Raw genomic sequence first — 16,855 nt, 5'->3', positions numbered from 1 at the left:
GTGTCGATTACCAACGCTTCAGAAGACGACTTCTCGGTCACAACTTACGCAGCACACGGCCGCGTACGCACACGGTGTTGACAGACAATCAAGAAGCTGTTCTTGCAACCTACTTGAGGAGGTGTGACAAGATAGGCGTATCCGCGCGACTCCGGATGGTCCAGATCAGCGCAAATTCGATCCTCAAGCGATACCATACTGGACCTAGATCACCTTCAATTGTGAGCTCGAAGTGGCCACAACGATGGCTCAATCGACATCCAGAATAGAAGAAGGTGAAGCAACAACCATTGGAAGCAGCAAGAGCAGCGGCATGGGATATTGGTGACCTTGAATGGTGGTACAGCAAGCTGTGGGAGACCTGTCAAGAGCATAGCATATTGCCTGAGGACATGTGGAATATGGACGAGACTGGCTTCCGCATTGGTGTTGCGAAGAACCAGTACGTTCTTACGCAATATCCGAAGAGGAAGAACTTCCTTCCTACTGCCAACAACCGTGAGAGCTGTACGGATGTTGTTGCTGTCTCAGCAGCTGGGCATGTGATTCCAGCCTTCCTCATCTTGATAGGGAAGATGCACCTGAATACGTGGTACCAACACCTTGAAGACGACACGGTTGTGGGTTTTAGTGATTCTGGATACACGAATGACCTGCTTACACTGGAATGGCTGCGACATTTCAACGAGCACTCTGCGAAGACACAGCGAGGTGCATACAGGCTGCTGTTGATGGATGGGTACGGCTCTCACTTCACGATTGAATTCATTGAATATTGTGACGAGCATCTGATAATCCCCTTTGCACTGCCAGCCCATACAACACACTTTCTACAGCTCTTAGATGTGGTCGTATTCCAGCCTTACAAGCACTGGCACGCAGAGGCTGTGGATTCAGCTTCTCGCTATGGTTGCAGCGACTACAACAAGCTCGAGTTCTTGCATGACTTCGAGGCCTTCAGAAGGCAAGCAATGAAGCCGACAACCATCATAAGCGGCTTCGAGAAGTGTAGTATCTACCCCTTCAATCCGGAGCCAATATTGGCTCGTGCAAGGCAAGACCTAGCTGCTCTTCGATCGAATAAACGAGTCTCAACACCGGAGCCGATTGTAAACGATAAGCAGCTTCCAACAACAGTGAGGACCTTCGGTCGATACACTGCTGCGCTTATAGCTGATCCACTGATAGATGAGTCTATTAAGCAGCGACTGGAGCCACTCTTCCGTAGAGCCCAGATTGCTATCGTTGAGGGCGCCGAAGCAGTAGCTGAATTGAACAACACCACGGTCCGCCAGAACGCTCGCAATGCTCGCAACACTCAGAAGAGACAACACCTTCAGCGTGGAGGTGTCATGAAGGCTATCAACGCAAGAGCTGCTATACAAGAACGTGAAGAGAACACAGTAAAGCAGCTTGAAGCCCAGCTAGCACGTGCAAGAACGGGTGAATTGAGACACCGGATAAGCAAGATTATGAGCTATATCAAGGGGACATACAACAGACCTGCTTATCCAGTGGAGAGACGGAAGATTATGCCAATATGGCTTGCCTGTATGGACGATATAGCCAGTAGATAGTTGAATACACCTCATTGATATCGTTGAGGTGTCCAATATCACTGGGTTGTCCAACACCCGCTTCGCGGGTGCATGGGGACCGACACGGCTATGACCCCCTGGAGATGTTAGACCTGTGGTCTCCAGAAACAACGAAATGCTCGGAGCTTCCGGAAAACCTTTGTTGAAGATGGTTTCGAAACTGAGGCGCTGATATTGTCCCGAATGAATGACTGCAATGGGATGCACCTGATATCTGCTCAAGGACTGTTGACAGAATGAGATGCCGCTTCGGTCCGCTCATACAATTGCAATGGTCCACGCAACCGTCTACTAGCACGCCGGCAGGCTCAAGCAGGTATGTAGCCATTGCGTCGGAACAAGTCGATGTGTTCAGCGGCAATCAACTTTTTTATCGGCGGCTCTCGCTCCTTGAGGTGTGACCGTGTGATTGCGCGAAGCAGCTACGCACTGCCAGCACTGGCCCTGGTCAACACCGGCATGTTCCTTGTGCTGGACCGCCATGTGCCCATTGGGTGATCATGTATTGGCCGCGAAACGACTGAAAAGCAGGATGTCACCATATGGACTCTGCCATGGCTTCGATGATGCCGAAAGATACCGCGTGAGTGAGGGAGAGAAGTGACAAACGCGCAAGAGGGATGTTGTTCAGGAGATGACCGGATCGTCGCGTGTTGTCCGGCATCGGCTCAGTACAGCGTCATTAAATCTCGAAGTTTCAAAGGCAGTAATAAATGACTCTCGTCTGACTCCTTCAGCACATACTCCTCTTATGAGTCCCGCAGTGCCGATTGTACAGTCGTTTTGACCATTTGTATAGATACAATGTCTCTCCGAACGTGCAGCCAGCGCATTGGCGCAGCATTGCGAACACAAACTCGCAATGTCCATCCCACCACGACTCGACGCGCGTATGCGGCAGCGGCAACAGCAGCTTCGAGTCTGCCGGCAGACAAGCTGAAAGCCATTGAGGTATGAGCAATCGACTGGCGGTATCGTCTTGGGCTAACAATCATGGCAGAAGGAAGCATCTCTACGAACACCCGATCCCCCCTCCGATTCACAGACAGCCCGCTTGGTCAACTCGCACACACCTTACATGGTCCCAACATATGTCCGCCCACCGCCGGTATTCCACAAAGGAGAGGGATGTTACCTATGGGATGTGGAGAACAGGCAATATCTCGACTTCACTGCAGGAATTGCAGTCAATGCATTGGGCCACTGTGACCCCGAGATGAGCAAAATCCTTTACCAGCAATCGCAAACATTGGTACACGCCTCGAATCTCTACTACAATCCATGGACAGGAGCTCTCAGTCAGCTACTCGTGGAGAAGACCAAAGAAGCCGGTGGCTTCGATGTAAGCCGAGCTTTCATCTGCAACTCTGGCAGTGAAGCAAATGAGGCCGCTATCAAGTTCGCACGAAAGTATGGCAGGAGCGTACAAGCTGATGGCAGCAAGTTTGAGCTTGTCAGCTTCAATGGATCTTTCCATGGCCGAACAATGGGATCACTATCAGCAACACCGAACCCGAAGTACCAGAAACCATTCTCTCCGATGATTCCAGGATTCAGGTACGGCACGTTGAACGATGTCAGTGCGATCAAAGATCTTGTCACCGACAGCACGTGCGGTGTCATTGTTGAGCCAATTCAGGGCGAGGGTGGTGTGAACGTCGCAACGCCCGAGTTCCTCATCGCTCTGCGAAAGCGCTGCACAGAGGTGGGTGCAGTGTTGATCCACGACGAGATTCAGTGCGGTATGGGACGTACTGGTAAACTCTGGGCCCACGCCGATCTACCTGCAGAGGCACACCCGGATATTGTCACTACAGCAAAGGCGCTCGGAAACGGCTTCCCAATCGGAGCTACCCTGGTGACTGAGGATGTGTCGAGCAAGATCGTGACCGGTGACCATGGAACTACCTTTGGTGGCAATCCTCTTGGTTGCCGTGTGGCGCATTACATTGTTTCACGCCTGTCAGAGCCAGAGTTGCTCAAGGACGTTCTAAAGAAGGAAGCACGATTCCGCCAGCACTTTGTTCGCATCCACGAGGCATTCCCTGATGTTGTGCAAGAGGTCAGAGGTCGCGGCTTAATACTGGGTCTGCAGCTCAACGAAGACCCTACGCCGGTCATCACAGCCGCACGAGAACGCGGTCTGCTCATCATCACCTGCGGCACGAACACTTTGCGCTTCGTGCCACCGCTCATCATCTCAGATTCTGAGATTGACGAGGGTATGAAGATTCTTCAAGACTCTATGCATGCTGTCTTCAAAGCTCCTGGCAAGATCGAAGGCACAGATGGCCAGCAAGAAATGAGACCCCTTTGAAGTGAGACCGTCAGCTTGACACGCATGCAACCGCTCGATCTGTCTATACACTACGGTGCCGCTCGAATGCCATTTCGGGTCGCATGTCAGACTGGCATTGTACAACATTAAGCTCCGCGTTTGAGCAGATGTCAAACAATACTGATACTGCTTCATAGCCACAGCGAGTGGCTATGGTATCGGATCCCGCTGCTGAAGATTCAGATCGCCGTGGGATGAAGCGCCGGCGATGTTCGCGCGCGTTCCGATGCAGCGGTCCATTGTCGTTCAGTGCCATCGCGCCATCGCAAGCCACGGCCACGTCCGCGAAGGATTTGGATCGACACCGAACGAAAGTCTTTCGTCTCGTCGTTCAGCACTCGCAGCAGAACTCTGCGCCTTTGTACAGTTGCCTTTCTGTACGAGGGTGAGACGACATTTGAACTTGGCGATGGTCACAGCCTCTCGCCAAGTCCAGCCGAGCACACAGTCGCGGTCTTGGGCCTAGAATTGATTGGATCGGCATCAAAGTTGACCCCCATTTAGACTGGTGTGATGGCATCGTGCTGGATAAGTTTCAATTAGCTGCAACTGGAATTGAAGCACACAACCCTCAGCCACACGCTTGCTGACGACACGCGCGCCATTTCACGTCTCGTTCGTACTGTCACTGCGTTTCGTTCAGTGGTCGCACAAGACGCATGGGTAATCGGTGGGTAACCATGCTGCCGCTTCTCGGCTAGATGTCTTGTTGGTAAGTATTAAGAAACTGTACTATCCAGGTCGTCCTTACTCGTCACCTGTGTTTTGAGCATTCCATCCTCGTCGTTCTTTCCTTACCTCACCTCATCACTGTGAGTTGCGCAGAATTACAACCAGGCGCATTGGCAGTACCTCCACAACAATCATGGCGCGTATGGCCATAAACAAAGGCACGCTCTTGGGCGCAACGGGCAAGCCTTCGAAAAAGCTCGTCGTATCTTACCTGTTCGACTGGTTCATCATCATCGTCTTCGCAGCAGCCGGCGCAGGTCTCTCCAAAGTCCGCCCTCACCACCGACCCTTCTCCCTCCTGAATCTGGAGATCTCGAACCCAGTAGTCGACGAGCAAATCTCGATCTGGATGCTAGGCGTCATCGCATTCGTCGTCCCTGCCGCAATCATCGCCCTCATCACCCTAATCTTCGTCCCCGGCGGCAACGTCAGAAGAGTCAGCACAACAAGCCAAGTCATCAAGCTCAAATTATGGGAGCTTGAGAAGGGACTCGCGGGACTATGCTTGTCCGTCGCAGTAGCCTTCTTCATAACCCAAGGCATGAAGAACATGTTCGGCAAACCCCGCCCCAACTTGATCGCGAAATGCCAGCCCGACCTTTCAAACATTGGAGACCACGTCGTGGGCGGATATGGACAGGATTTGAGTATAAGCTGGACTTTGGTGGATTTCAGTATTTGCACACAACCCGACATCGCGTTTCTCGACGATGGATTCCGCTCCTTCCCAAGTGGTCACAGTTCCTGGTCCTGGTCCGGCCTGCTATATCTAACCCTCTACTTCTGCTCCAAATTCGCCATCGGCCTCCCCCACCTCCCCACACCCCTCGAACAACAGCAACAACAACAACAACCCCTCCGCTCCACAATCCCCCAAAACGGCGACCACGAACTCCTACCCCTCCACTCCAACCGCGCCCGCGGCGACAGCGAAGACACCAAACGCGAAGAAGACACAACCTACCGCGGCGCCGCCGGCCCCTCCTCCCACCACCCAACCTCCGACGACATCTCCACCTCCCCGCTCTGGATGCGCAACGCCGCCGCCGCCCCACCCAACTACCTCATAATCCCCGCTCTTCTCCCCGTCGCCGTCGCCGTCTACATTTGCTCCACCCGCTACGTAGAATTCTACCATTTCGGCTTCGACATCATCTCTGGCTCCCTGATCGGGATCGCTACCGCCTACTTATCCTTCCGATGGTACCACCTCCCCATCTCCAGGGGCCAAGGATGGGCGTGGGGTGCGAGGAGCAGGAATAGAGCTTTTGCGATAGGGGTCGGGACGGGGGGGTATGTTGGTGAGGAGGGGTGGGAGACTGCGAGTGGTGGGAGGGGGAAGGGGAGGGATGTAGAGGCGCAGGGGGGGAGGGCGTGACCAGCCGGGCGAGGGGAGGGGTGGGAGGAGTTTGATGGTTTTTATGATTGGGGTGGGAAAGCGAAGAAGGCATTTGCTGCGGTTTTAGCGAGATGTTTCAGCTGTCAGGGAAATGGATTGGAGGATTGTCACAGAGCAACAAACTCGATTTTATGGGCAGAAGTGGATGATATATCTATCGAAGATCAGCACGAAGGATGCGATCGGATGCGATAGGATGTCATACATCTAAGGATATCATAAATGAAGCCTCGATCAACGACGGGACAGCCCTCAGCCATGCTACAATTGTCTACAATGATTCCTCATATACACTCTCACGAATGTCCTTGTAGTGAGCGTCCGGTCGTGTATGCAAGGCAAGGCAGGGGTTTCTACGATGCAGGATACGACTTTTGTAGGAGGGACTGGGATGGTCATAAATGCAATTGTAGATGGTTAATCTGCGTGGTTATACCCGCCATATGCCTAATGGATGATTCCTGTACATGTGCCTGCTACTGTCTTTCACATTCCATCTTCTTGGTACGTATCTGCACGACTTCCGCTCCCCACCATCCACTCAAATGACTCCCGGAATCATCGCGAACGTCTTCTTCTTGTACGATCCACCCAGCTCTTTCCTATACCTCCTCTCCTTCTTCTGCGCCCAAAGCGCCATAGTTCCCACAGCAACCACAGCAAACAGCAAGGTAGCCCAGCTCTTCGTAATCAACACCATACCCACCCACGCAATCGTCTCGAACAAGTAGTTCGGGCACGTAACCCAATCGAATCCCAAGCCCTTGGGCACACCCCTCTCCGTTCCGCCTGGTGATCGCAGATTCCGAAGCACAAGATGTGCGTTCAAGTTCCCTAGCTCACCAATCACAAACAGGGCCAGTGCGAAGTATGTATACAACGCGCTACTCGGCTCCGCAGCCCACGCTGTGGGGGAGTATGTGAAATACGCTACCAACGCGCCAGAGAGGATCCAGTAGTGGCCTGAGTTCTTGAAGATGTTCATGACTGGCATGGTGGCGTTGCTGAAGCGGTGGACGAAAGCTGTTTCGAGCTCGCGCTTGAGGAAGTGCAGCATTATCGTAGCGAAGGAGAGGGTCTGGAGGGAGGATGGTGGGCCGGAGGCATTCTTGTGATAGAGGGGACGTCCGTAGTAGAAGAGTGGGTGGATGAGAAGGGGACCGAGATATTCGATGATGAAGACTGTGCGCCAGGCAATTTGAAGGCCTGGGATGGGGCTCGTTAGAGGTGGATGCGTCGGATTGTGTGTTGTTACGTACCCAGATCTTTGACCTGTACCACGCTGCCATCTTTCAGGCCCAAGCTGTCGACTGTGGTTTTCTTGTCATTAGGTACGAGGGTACCATCTTCTTTCGTGATGCGTAGGCGGTGTATGTCGAAGCGTGACTCGGCTGCTATGCGGTGGTAGAGGTCGGCTGTGCTGCCCTGGATGTATGTGCTGGTCTCCTTCGGCAGGCCTGGAATGCGTTTGCCTACTACCGGTGAGTACGGAGTGTCACCTTGAGGCCGCCAAACAATGTCACCTACCTCGCGGCTTGAGTTGCAGATTGACCGGTTTGGAGGCCATGGCTGGTGCTGTGCTTGCTCAGACGATGTACAAGAATTGCGTTCAATGCTTCAGGGAAGTCGCATAAAGCATCGGCAGCGATCGGGCCGTTGAACTTTCCGAGCTCCAATGAATATTGATGAGCTTGTCGTCAAACAACCATGGACCACTTTCGGCACAGGAACAGTGACTGTGGACAACATATCGTTGACCATCGTGACCATCTATGTTGCCGCCCTCTGTGGACGCCTCTTGCTTCACATGTTCTTGACCAAGAGTCTGCCCTCCATTGGCAGCATACCAAGGTGGGGTCTGCTACATGGATCAACAGACTTCGCCCTCAGCTGATGCCAGGGTCAACGAGGCGCTGAGGGCGTCCTCACGAATAGCTGAAGCCAAGTTGTCCAATCACGCCTTGAGGCTCGAGACTCGCGACGTCTTGCAGGAAGGGCAGTAACGATGGGTTGGCCGCCGAATATGCCGAATATTCCGTTACACCAACATACTTCCTAATCCTGTGAAGACGTCTCGGCAAACTACTGCAAGGGGCCGAATGAACTCGTTGGAACAACGTCCCAACATCGTCATATGTCAGCCTGATCACCAGATGTCCACGAGCATCAAGGTCCTGCCGTCGTGTTCAGTGGGGTCCTCTGTTCCCATACCGCCAGTCTTGCACAGACAAGGTTCGGCGTTCGCGAGAGCTGATACCTTTCCGTCCAAGGCCACGAGGTGGCTTGCAGGGCTCGAGTCTCTAGCGCCCCACCTCGACCTCTCAGCTTCGAGCTTTTACTATGCAGCTCGCACAGCGTTTTGGATCCTCTTCTTCTTCGAGTCTGTTTCTCGAGGCGCAGCCTACGGAAAGTCGGTATCGGATCAGCCGCAGCGTCCGCAAAGTCAAAAATGCCAGAGCACACGCCTTGGGCTGACGCCCTCTGCCAATGCGCGGTGGGGAGATCTGGAGCATGCGCTGTATACATAATCCACATCTTTCGCGCCTGGGTATCGTAAGGCTCCTTTCCATCTACTACCTGAGCGGTCTCCTTGTACTGCATTTCTTGGTTGGAGTTCTTACTGCCTGTATCACAACGCCAAGCCGAACCCTTGGACAACAGGACACAAGCATTGGAACATTGTATGGTACGTGAACTTTTTGCTTTATGTTATCTGGGAAAGAGCATTGGAAACCTAGGTCAGCGGGCCGAATGGATCGTACCTACCTTGCCATGTTTCTTTCAACGCTGGAAAGCGTGGCCGCTGCGGGCTTGGTGTGAAAACATCATTCACATAATTGAGCGGGAACAACGTTGCCACAGAGCTAGTCGGGAGGTCATGCTCAACGGCCAACAATGCCTAACACCTACGGAAAGCGGACCAAATCCTCCGGGAGTCTACATGACCACTCACCTTTCATCAACTGCAGCTTGCAGCGACCATTGCCACCACTTCCGCCCAAGTCACAAGGCCAGCGTAGCTCCAAACCACGACATTATGCTAGCAAGTCTGCAGATTTGAGAGCGCAGGCGAGCATTCTTTCAAGCCCTCAAACCAGTTCCGTCGGCCAAGATCTTGGAACAAAGAGATCACAACGCACAGACGCTGTAGAGGATGGACAACGAATACAGAGCTCGCCAGCCGAATATGGGCATATTAATGGCCCGCTCCGTGGTCTTAAGAACCAAGCGTTGGCGATAGCAGTATCGACTCTTGGACACTCCAAGCTAACAGATGTCGTAGATCCAATATGAGCAGCTATATCCCTCACTTTGGCAGTGAGTTTTCGGGCCAGACCCAAGCCAATGGCAGAGTCAATGGACATGACGTTCCTGCACCACAAGCATCGCCCCAGCTACAGGAGACTAAGCAGGGCATTTGGGAATCGATCCAGCAACTCGGCAGCCTCTTGAAAGCAGTTAGGGCTCCACTACCAACTGAGACAGGCGATGGCAGCGAGCTACCCCAAGAAGACAAAGCCAACTTAATGAAGGATGTCGAGAATCTGTACAAAGATATCCGCAGACAGGATATCAACGACCTCGGGGCACTCCTCGAGACTTTCAAACATGCCGCGCTCAAGGAGCCTTTGGATGACAGGGACTATCTCATGGAGAGCTTGGTCGCTGTTGCGTCCAAGATGCCCGACGCAAAGGTCCAGAAGAAGATCACGAACCAATTTATCACAACCCTTTGGGATGACCTCGAGCACCCACCTCAGACACTGCTCAGCGATGAGTACAAGTTCCGCCAACCAGACGGCAAGAACAACAACTACAAGTACCCGAACATCGGCAGAGCTGGCATGCCATACGCCCGTACAGTCCCTCCGAAGACGAAGCAGTCGGCAACCCTTCCAGACCCTGGCATATTGTTCGATGCCTTGATGGCTCGGAAGAAGCCAGCCGGACAGGCGCACCCAAACGGCATCTCTAGTGTGCTCTTCTATCTGGCGAGTATCATCATTCACGATGTCTTTAGGACCTCGCACGAGGACTACAATGTCTCATTGACATCTTCATATCTCGACCTTGCTCCTTTGTACGGCAGTAACTGGAAAGAGCAGAAGCGCATGAGAACTTTCAAGAACGGAAAGATCAAGCCTGATTGCTTCTCAGAGTCTCGTCTTCTCTCGTTTCCTCCTGGTGTTGGCGCTCTACTGATTTGCTTCAACCGTTACCACAACTATGTTGTCGAGCAGCTTGCCGCCATCAACGAAGACAATCGGTTCTCTGTGGACCCAAGGCATCCGACGGTCAAGCGATATGCGGAGAGTGATGGCAAAGAGCCCGAAGAGATCGACAAGCGCGACGATGACTTGTTCCAGACGGCACGATTGATCACAACCAACCTTTACGTCAACTTAATTCTCATCGACTACGTTCGGACGATTTTGAACCTCAACAAGACGGACGACAACTGGCAACTCAATCCTCGCATCGAAATCCCAGATGGCCCAGCCGTTGGGACTGGCAACCAATCTTCGGCAGAGTTCAACCTGGTCTACCGATGGCACTCAGCCGTGTCGGAGAAGGATGACCTTTGGACACAACAGCTTTTCAAGGAGCAATTCCCCAAGGTCAAGCCCGCGGATGTTGGGAAGCCAGGTGGCTTATACCCATTCTTGGGCAGGCTCAAGGAATTTGCCGACGATCTGTATAACCAGGAACCAGAAGCCCGCCCTTTCCCGGGCCTCCAAGCCGAACAAGCAAAGATGCAGCGTCAGAAAGATGGCCCATACAAGGGCTCCTTCAGAGACGAAGATGTTGCAGAGCTTCTCACCGCTAGCATTGAGGACTGTGCCAATGCTATGGGACCACAACAAGTACCGCCCGTCATGAAGGCCGTTGAAATGCTCGGCATTATGCAGGCCAGAACATGGAAATGCGCCACCTTGAACGAAATGCGGAAGCACTTCGACCTGAAGCCTTACGAGAAGTTCAGCGAGGTTACAGACAATGTCGAGGTGCAAGAAGCACTGAAGCACCTCTACGATACACCTGATCAGATCGAATTGTACCCAGGTTTGGTGATCGAAGACTCAAAGGAAGCCAGAATGCCAGGCTCAGGATTGTGCCCTTCTTACACAGCTTCCCGTGGTGTGCTGTCTGATGCAGTCGCTCTTGTTCGAGGTGACAGATTCTACACGACTTCCTGCACGCCGGCCCTTCTGACCAATTGGGGATACCAAGAGACACAACCAGACCTCTCGATCGACAATGGATGCTTGTTCTACAAGCTCCTGCTGCGTGCACTGCCCAACAGCTATGACCCAACGTCCGTCTACGTGCACTACCCAATGACTGTACCTGATGAGATGCACCGTGTTCTCCGAGTGCTCAAGAAGGATCATCTATATAACTTCGACAAGCCGAAGGAGATCAAGCACCCCGTTGTGGTCTTCAGCCACGATGCAGCCGTCAAAGTCGCCAACGACCAGGAGACATTCAACGTCACATGGGGACCAGCGATGGAATTCCTGATGGGTCCAAAGGCCAAGAACTTCATGCTTGCCGGTGACGGGCCTGCCAACGCTAAGTCTCGCAAGCTGATGGAGAATGCAATGTACCAACGCGAACCATCAAGAGGCATACCGAGTGGCAACGAAAAGTGGCTCAAGGCCGTTCGCGACTTCTACGAGCAAAAGACAACCGAACTGCTCAAGGAGAAATCCTACAAACTCGCTGGGGTCAACAATGTTGACATCATCCGAGACGTTGGCAATCTCGCTCACGTCCACTTCGGCGCTGAGCTGTTCAGCATCCCACTGAAGACCAAGAAATTCCCCCATGGCCTCTTCACCGAGCAGCAGCTATACATGATCATGGCCGCCGTCTTCATCTGCGTCTTCTTCGACCTCGACCCCCCCAAAAGTTTCCCCCTCCGTCAAAAAGCCCGCGCAGCATGCCAACAGCTCGGCAAAATCATGAAACTCCAAGTCCAATCCATCGCCACCGGCGGCCGTCTCGTCGAATGGCTCATCGACACCATCAAACCCAACGACGGACCTCTAGGCGCTTATGGCGTGCACATGATCGCCGAGCTCTGCAAAGCCGACACAGACATCGACGACCTCGTCTGGGGCAACATCATGGGCACCGCCGGCGGCATGGTCGCCAATCAAGGCCAACTCTTCGGCCAAGCCCTCGACTACTTCTTCACCGAAGGCCGCCGATACCTCCCCGACATCAACAAGCTCGCAAAGCAAGACACGCCCGAAGCAGACGATACGCTAATGCACTACCTCATGGAAGGCGCGCGCCTCCGCGGCGAGACGGGAATCTTCCGAGTCGCGACAAAGGACGTTACAATCGAGGACACAACCGAAATCCTCGGAAAACGCACCCACAACCTCAAAAAAGGCGACAAGATCATGGTCGACCTCAAAGCCGCCGGTCGCGATCCAAAATACTTCCCCAACCCAGACACCCTAGACCTGACCCGCCCAATCGACTCCTACCTCATGCTCGGCCAGGGCCCACACCAATGTCTCGGGCTCCCGATGACGCGGGTAGCCTTGACGACGATGCTGAAAGTCATCGGGCGTCTGGACAATTTGCGACCCGCGACGGTCGCGATTGGGAAGAGTAGTGGCGAGCATTGTGTTAAGAAGGTGTTGAAGGAGTTTGTGCCGGGGGATAAGGAAGTGGTGCCCGAGGAGTGGCATTATCATGTTTATCTGACGGAGGATTGGGATTTGTATTTTCCGTTTCCGACGAGTAAGTTCAGTTCAGTTCGAACCTGTTGATGTTTGGAGAAGGTGAAGGTGAAGGTGTGCTAATTTGTGTGATAGGTCTTAAGATTAATTGGGATGGTCCAATTCCTGAGGCGAGGAGGCATTGATGAGATTTTTGACGGACGGCTGGGTGTTGAGAGTGTTTGGAGGGTTTTATGTGGTGAGCGCGTTGTGGGGGTGTGGCGTAGTGCTGATGATTATTATCCTTATGGCGAGGAGCGTCATGTACACCTGCTACATGTATTGACCTTCCCTCCTCGAGATCAGTCTGACCTCTTCTGACTTCGTCCCATGATGTGCACCAGCACAAACAGAGCCGATGTACACACACGCAACCCTCCCAACCCGTGGAACACAATCACAAGTGACTTTGACTTCACTTTCATTACCACACTCCCATACATATCTGCTCCCCGCTGTAGAAAGGTAGGTAGGGTACACATTCCATCCAAATCGCTCGCCATCCACACAAGATACACCAATCATGATCCAAAAGTCCAAAAAAAATCCAATCTCTTGCGCCGTGAGGCCAAAACCACAAGCTCTACTCCACCTCCAGGAATGTCCACAGCACCAAGCGCTTTTTGTCCAAGTCCAGAATTTCGCCCCATCCAAGACCATCAGATCTGCTCCCACAGTGCGCCTTAAGTCCCTGTTCTAACATCTTTCTTCGTCTTTTTTCATATACCCTCGTCAAGATCATTTCCATAGATTTCCTCTCTCCAGTCTTTCCTCTTCCACATGACGCGTCTTCTTAGAGTGTCACCTCATCTTTTGAAGAACTCCTTGAACTTCGCTCCGGGACCCATAGCACTGTTGGCTGCAGGCTCGAGTTGTATGCTTCGCTCGTAAAGATCCTGTTCCCATACGTCAGTCTCCCTTGCCGCTGCCAGCACACTGTCGGTATTAAACCACTTACATCTTCGTCATTCACGAGTTTGACATCCATCACCAACTCCTTAATGATTTGCTCACCCTGTCCATTTCCAAGATTGCCGTACCTCACACCCTGCGCTTTCTGCAAACTGACAATGACATCGCCCATAATCTCAAATTTCTTCCAGTTGATCCGGCCTTCACTGTCATCGCCAAGGAAAGTTTTGTTTCCCTCCTCGGCCGTCGCGAGATCCCTTCGATGGAGTGGTAGGTACGGGATCCTCTCGGACGAACTGTTTTCCCATGCAAGACGGTATGCCGAATGTGACCGTGATGGAGCCATGAGTGCTTCCAGCCTCATCCAGTCTTTACCAACAGCTGCAGGGAGGAGCTCTCGAGTGGCAGTCAGGCGATGGACGGAAGTCGACTTGACGCCTGCGATTATGGCGCCGAGGGCATTGTAGTTGTTGAGCTCGCGGACTTTGCGAGCGATGCGCATGAACTTCTCAAGCATCAAGGCTCGGTGTTTGGGCTTGTCTCTGAACAAAACGTAGTTCGCGACCCAGCTTGCGAGCTGGTTGAAGTGCTCGATCATGCGGTCCACATGAGCCAGGTTCTTGCACGCTGCTTTCTGGGCTTTGGACAAAGAGCAATGTCGGACGAGATCTCTAGATCGTATAGAGGAGAACATGATCCAGTCCATTCTTGTTAGTTCGCGAGCGATGACGTCGTCCGGCTGTTCCATTAGTGCTCGCCATTGAACCTTCGTGAGGAGTATTCGAGGGACGCTTTGGAATTGTTGCGCCTGCTTTTGTGCCAGCTCGACGTTGGCCATGACCTGGTTGGCAAATTTGGGCAGACGATCGTATGGCTCCTCTTCGTTGATCGTGCTTCCGCTTAGGTCGCGTTCAGCAGAGAAGGTTGGATCGTCAATGAGTGTGCTGGCCGTAGATGACATCGAGGTACGATCTCCCGAGGTCTCTCGATCCTTATCGCAATACGCCCAATCTGTGTCATCATCCTCCTGTACGTTCTCGATGTCAATGTGGATTTCCCTCGCAGCTTGCGCGAAGATGCGAAGTTCTGCGAGCTTCATAACGAACGTCCGTAAACGGCGGGTCGTCTGGGGGTAGGCGAAATCACCACCATACAGTTTCGCCCATTGCTCCACTATGCTCAAGTAGCGCAGCTGGGTCTGAGTCTTTAGTATCTGTGGACTCCCGTTATGCTCCAGCGCATCGAACCGCTCGACAATAGCCTCAAGTAATCTCCCAGGCGCGGCGAACTTCCTGTACAGGGCAAGGAATATAGCGGCAAACTTCAGGTCAGTCTTCGAGGTTGGCTGAGCCAGCAGCCTGTCGACCAGCTCGTCAAATGTCGCACCATTCTCTGAGAAAGCAGTCGAGATGGCCGTTGTGCCCAGTGCCGCCGGATCTACACTCGCAGACGACTGTGATGATGCGCGCGATGGTTCGCTGGCAGACTCTTCCAGTAGAAACGAGCTCTGCATTGGATGATCCTCTGTAGCTTGTACTCTCAGCCGATCTCCAGAGCCGTGGCCGGTAGTCAAGGTCGAGTCGTGCCTACTTCGTCTAGGGTCTTTGTGTAGAGAGCCAGTGTAGTCTGAGCTTGAGCGCGCGTGCCCAAGTGTGCCAGAGTTTCGAGGTGATACCGGTCGTAGTGCGTTCGAAGCTGCCCTCCGACGATTTGCTGACGAGCTTCGGAAATATTGCTCCGGCTGGGTGTTAACGATAGTGTTCAAAAGCATGAAGATGCCTCGTCTGTGAGTTTCGGGGTGGAACTCGGATATCTGAAGAGTACTGATGGAATTGATGGCCCGTTTCGCGTTTTCTTCTACTCGGGCTGGATCGACTTCGCGTTCGTCCAATGGTGTATCGCACTTGCAGGAGATCAGGATTGTGGGTAATGAGGCCTTCGTGATCGCATCTGCCAGAATCATATTGTCAGCTTGCCCACACCTTGACTACCCCCATTGCGCGACACAACACTACCCCTCTGCAGCATGCGCCCCATAGTACATGTACTCACCCAGCATCTCAGGGAGATCTTCAATGCTCGACTTGTCTTTCACGTCGTATAGAGCCAAAGCGCCATCCACCCTCGGCATCTTCTTATCCTCTATCGTGTCTGGCCAGTCGATCGTGTCATCATCGTTGATTTCTATACTGTCGATCGGCAGCTCCAGCAAACGAACGAGGTAGACGCTGCCGTCGATGGGGATCTTCCGCTCAGCGGACTGCGAAGGAGGGAGGTCGGGCAGCTCGAGAGCCTTTTGAATGAAGGTGGATTTGCCAACACCTTCGGCGCCAATAATGGCGATGTTGACTTCTGGGAGCGGTTGCGCAAGCTGTGTCGGCGTGGAATTGTTAGCTTCTATTCTCGTACAGTACGCGCCGCCTGGCACCTGCACATGTGAGTTGTCTGGCCATACCTCGGGATTGGAGAATGGCTGGTACGATCTGGTCTTGCCCACCACGCCGGAGATCTCGTCTTCGTCCTCGCCCTCTTCTTCGACAGCAGACTGTGCACCGCCTCTGGCTTGGGGAAGCTGTTGGAATGTGGTAGAGTGGGCATCATTTCCTCCGTGTTGGCCAATATGTATGCCCTTACTCAGGCCCCTGTCGTTGAAGTGCGGAGGCCCAGGTGCAGAGTTGGTTCGCGCCTTGGGCCGTGGTCGTTCAGCAACACCACCGCCTCCATCGGCCTCCTCTGCAGCTGTACCACTGCTCACGACAGTATTGCTGTCGTGCCGTGACCCTCTTCGGCCATGGTGTCCTGCATAGCTCTGGCTGCTCTTCGCCTTCTCCCGTCGCTGGGAACGTTGCGTCTCGAATGTGCCGGTGTTGCTGGGCCGCCGTGTTGACTCGCGGCCAGTGGCAGTCGTGGGCGACGACGCAGGCATCGGAGCCTTTCCCCCTCCCACCAGGGCACTACCCCCTCACCGGACCGTTGTGTGCTGACGTTGTGCTATGGGCGTGCAGCCCTTGACGTAGCTACGGCTTTGCTGCACATGCGAGGAGGGAGTCCCGCGCTGCTGTGCAACCTGATGGACGAGCAGCAACAGCAGTCAGCCATGTCCTGGACCACCGCGTGGCTTGACTCTCGCTGCGAGCAC

The 16,855-nt window shown here is 53.4% G+C and overlaps 5 protein-coding genes across 5 annotated transcripts; 3 read left to right on the top strand and 2 right to left on the bottom strand.

The window, feature by feature from the left end:
- Positions 1 to 2,402: 2,402 nt before the first annotated feature.
- Positions 2,403 to 3,915, top strand: CLAFUR5_02221 (Acetylornithine aminotransferase, mitochondrial; the record flags this gene model as incomplete). The annotated part of the gene is made up of 2 exons (XM_047901369.1): positions 2,403 to 2,549; positions 2,599 to 3,915. 2 exons carry the CDS (start codon positions 2,403 to 2,405, stop codon positions 3,913 to 3,915), a joined length of 1,464 nt encoding a protein of 487 aa, XP_047756776.1.
- Positions 3,916 to 4,801: 886 nt separating this feature from the next.
- Positions 4,802 to 6,046, top strand: CLAFUR5_02220 (Lipid phosphate phosphatase 1; the record flags this gene model as incomplete). The annotated part of the gene is made up of 1 exon (XM_047901368.1): positions 4,802 to 6,046. One exon carries the CDS (start codon positions 4,802 to 4,804, stop codon positions 6,044 to 6,046), a length of 1,245 nt encoding a protein of 414 aa, XP_047756775.1.
- Positions 6,047 to 6,608: 562 nt separating this feature from the next.
- On the bottom strand, positions 6,609 to 7,634 carry CLAFUR5_02219 (Putative enoyl reductase; the record flags this gene model as incomplete). The annotated part of the gene is made up of 3 exons (XM_047901367.1): positions 6,609 to 7,273; positions 7,327 to 7,539; positions 7,595 to 7,634. 3 exons carry the CDS (start codon positions 7,632 to 7,634, stop codon positions 6,609 to 6,611), a joined length of 918 nt encoding a protein of 305 aa, XP_047755495.1.
- Positions 7,635 to 9,357: 1,723 nt separating this feature from the next.
- CLAFUR5_02218 (Psi-producing oxygenase A) lies at positions 9,358 to 12,950 on the top strand (the record flags this gene model as incomplete). Its single annotated transcript, XM_047901366.1, has 2 exons — positions 9,358 to 12,826; positions 12,901 to 12,950. The coding sequence occupies 2 exons, from the start codon at positions 9,358 to 9,360 to the stop codon at positions 12,948 to 12,950; spliced, it is 3,519 nt and encodes a 1,172-aa protein (XP_047755496.1).
- Positions 12,951 to 13,610: 660 nt separating this feature from the next.
- On the bottom strand, positions 13,611 to 16,642 carry CLAFUR5_02217 (Ras guanine nucleotide exchange factor I; the record flags this gene model as incomplete). The annotated part of the gene is made up of 4 exons (XM_047901365.1): positions 13,611 to 13,700; positions 13,763 to 15,666; positions 15,769 to 16,087; positions 16,172 to 16,642. 4 exons carry the CDS (start codon positions 16,640 to 16,642, stop codon positions 13,611 to 13,613), a joined length of 2,784 nt encoding a protein of 927 aa, XP_047755493.1.
- Between the last annotated feature and the right edge of the window lie 213 nt (positions 16,643 to 16,855).

This window comes from Fulvia fulva, chromosome 1 (assembly GCF_020509005.1).
Source record: "Fulvia fulva chromosome 1, complete sequence".
In the NCBI taxonomy this organism is placed as follows: Eukaryota; Fungi; Ascomycota; class Dothideomycetes; order Mycosphaerellales; family Mycosphaerellaceae; genus Fulvia; species Fulvia fulva.
The sequence above is the reverse complement of the archived record's forward strand: the minus strand, read 5'-3'. Positions and strand labels throughout refer to the sequence as shown.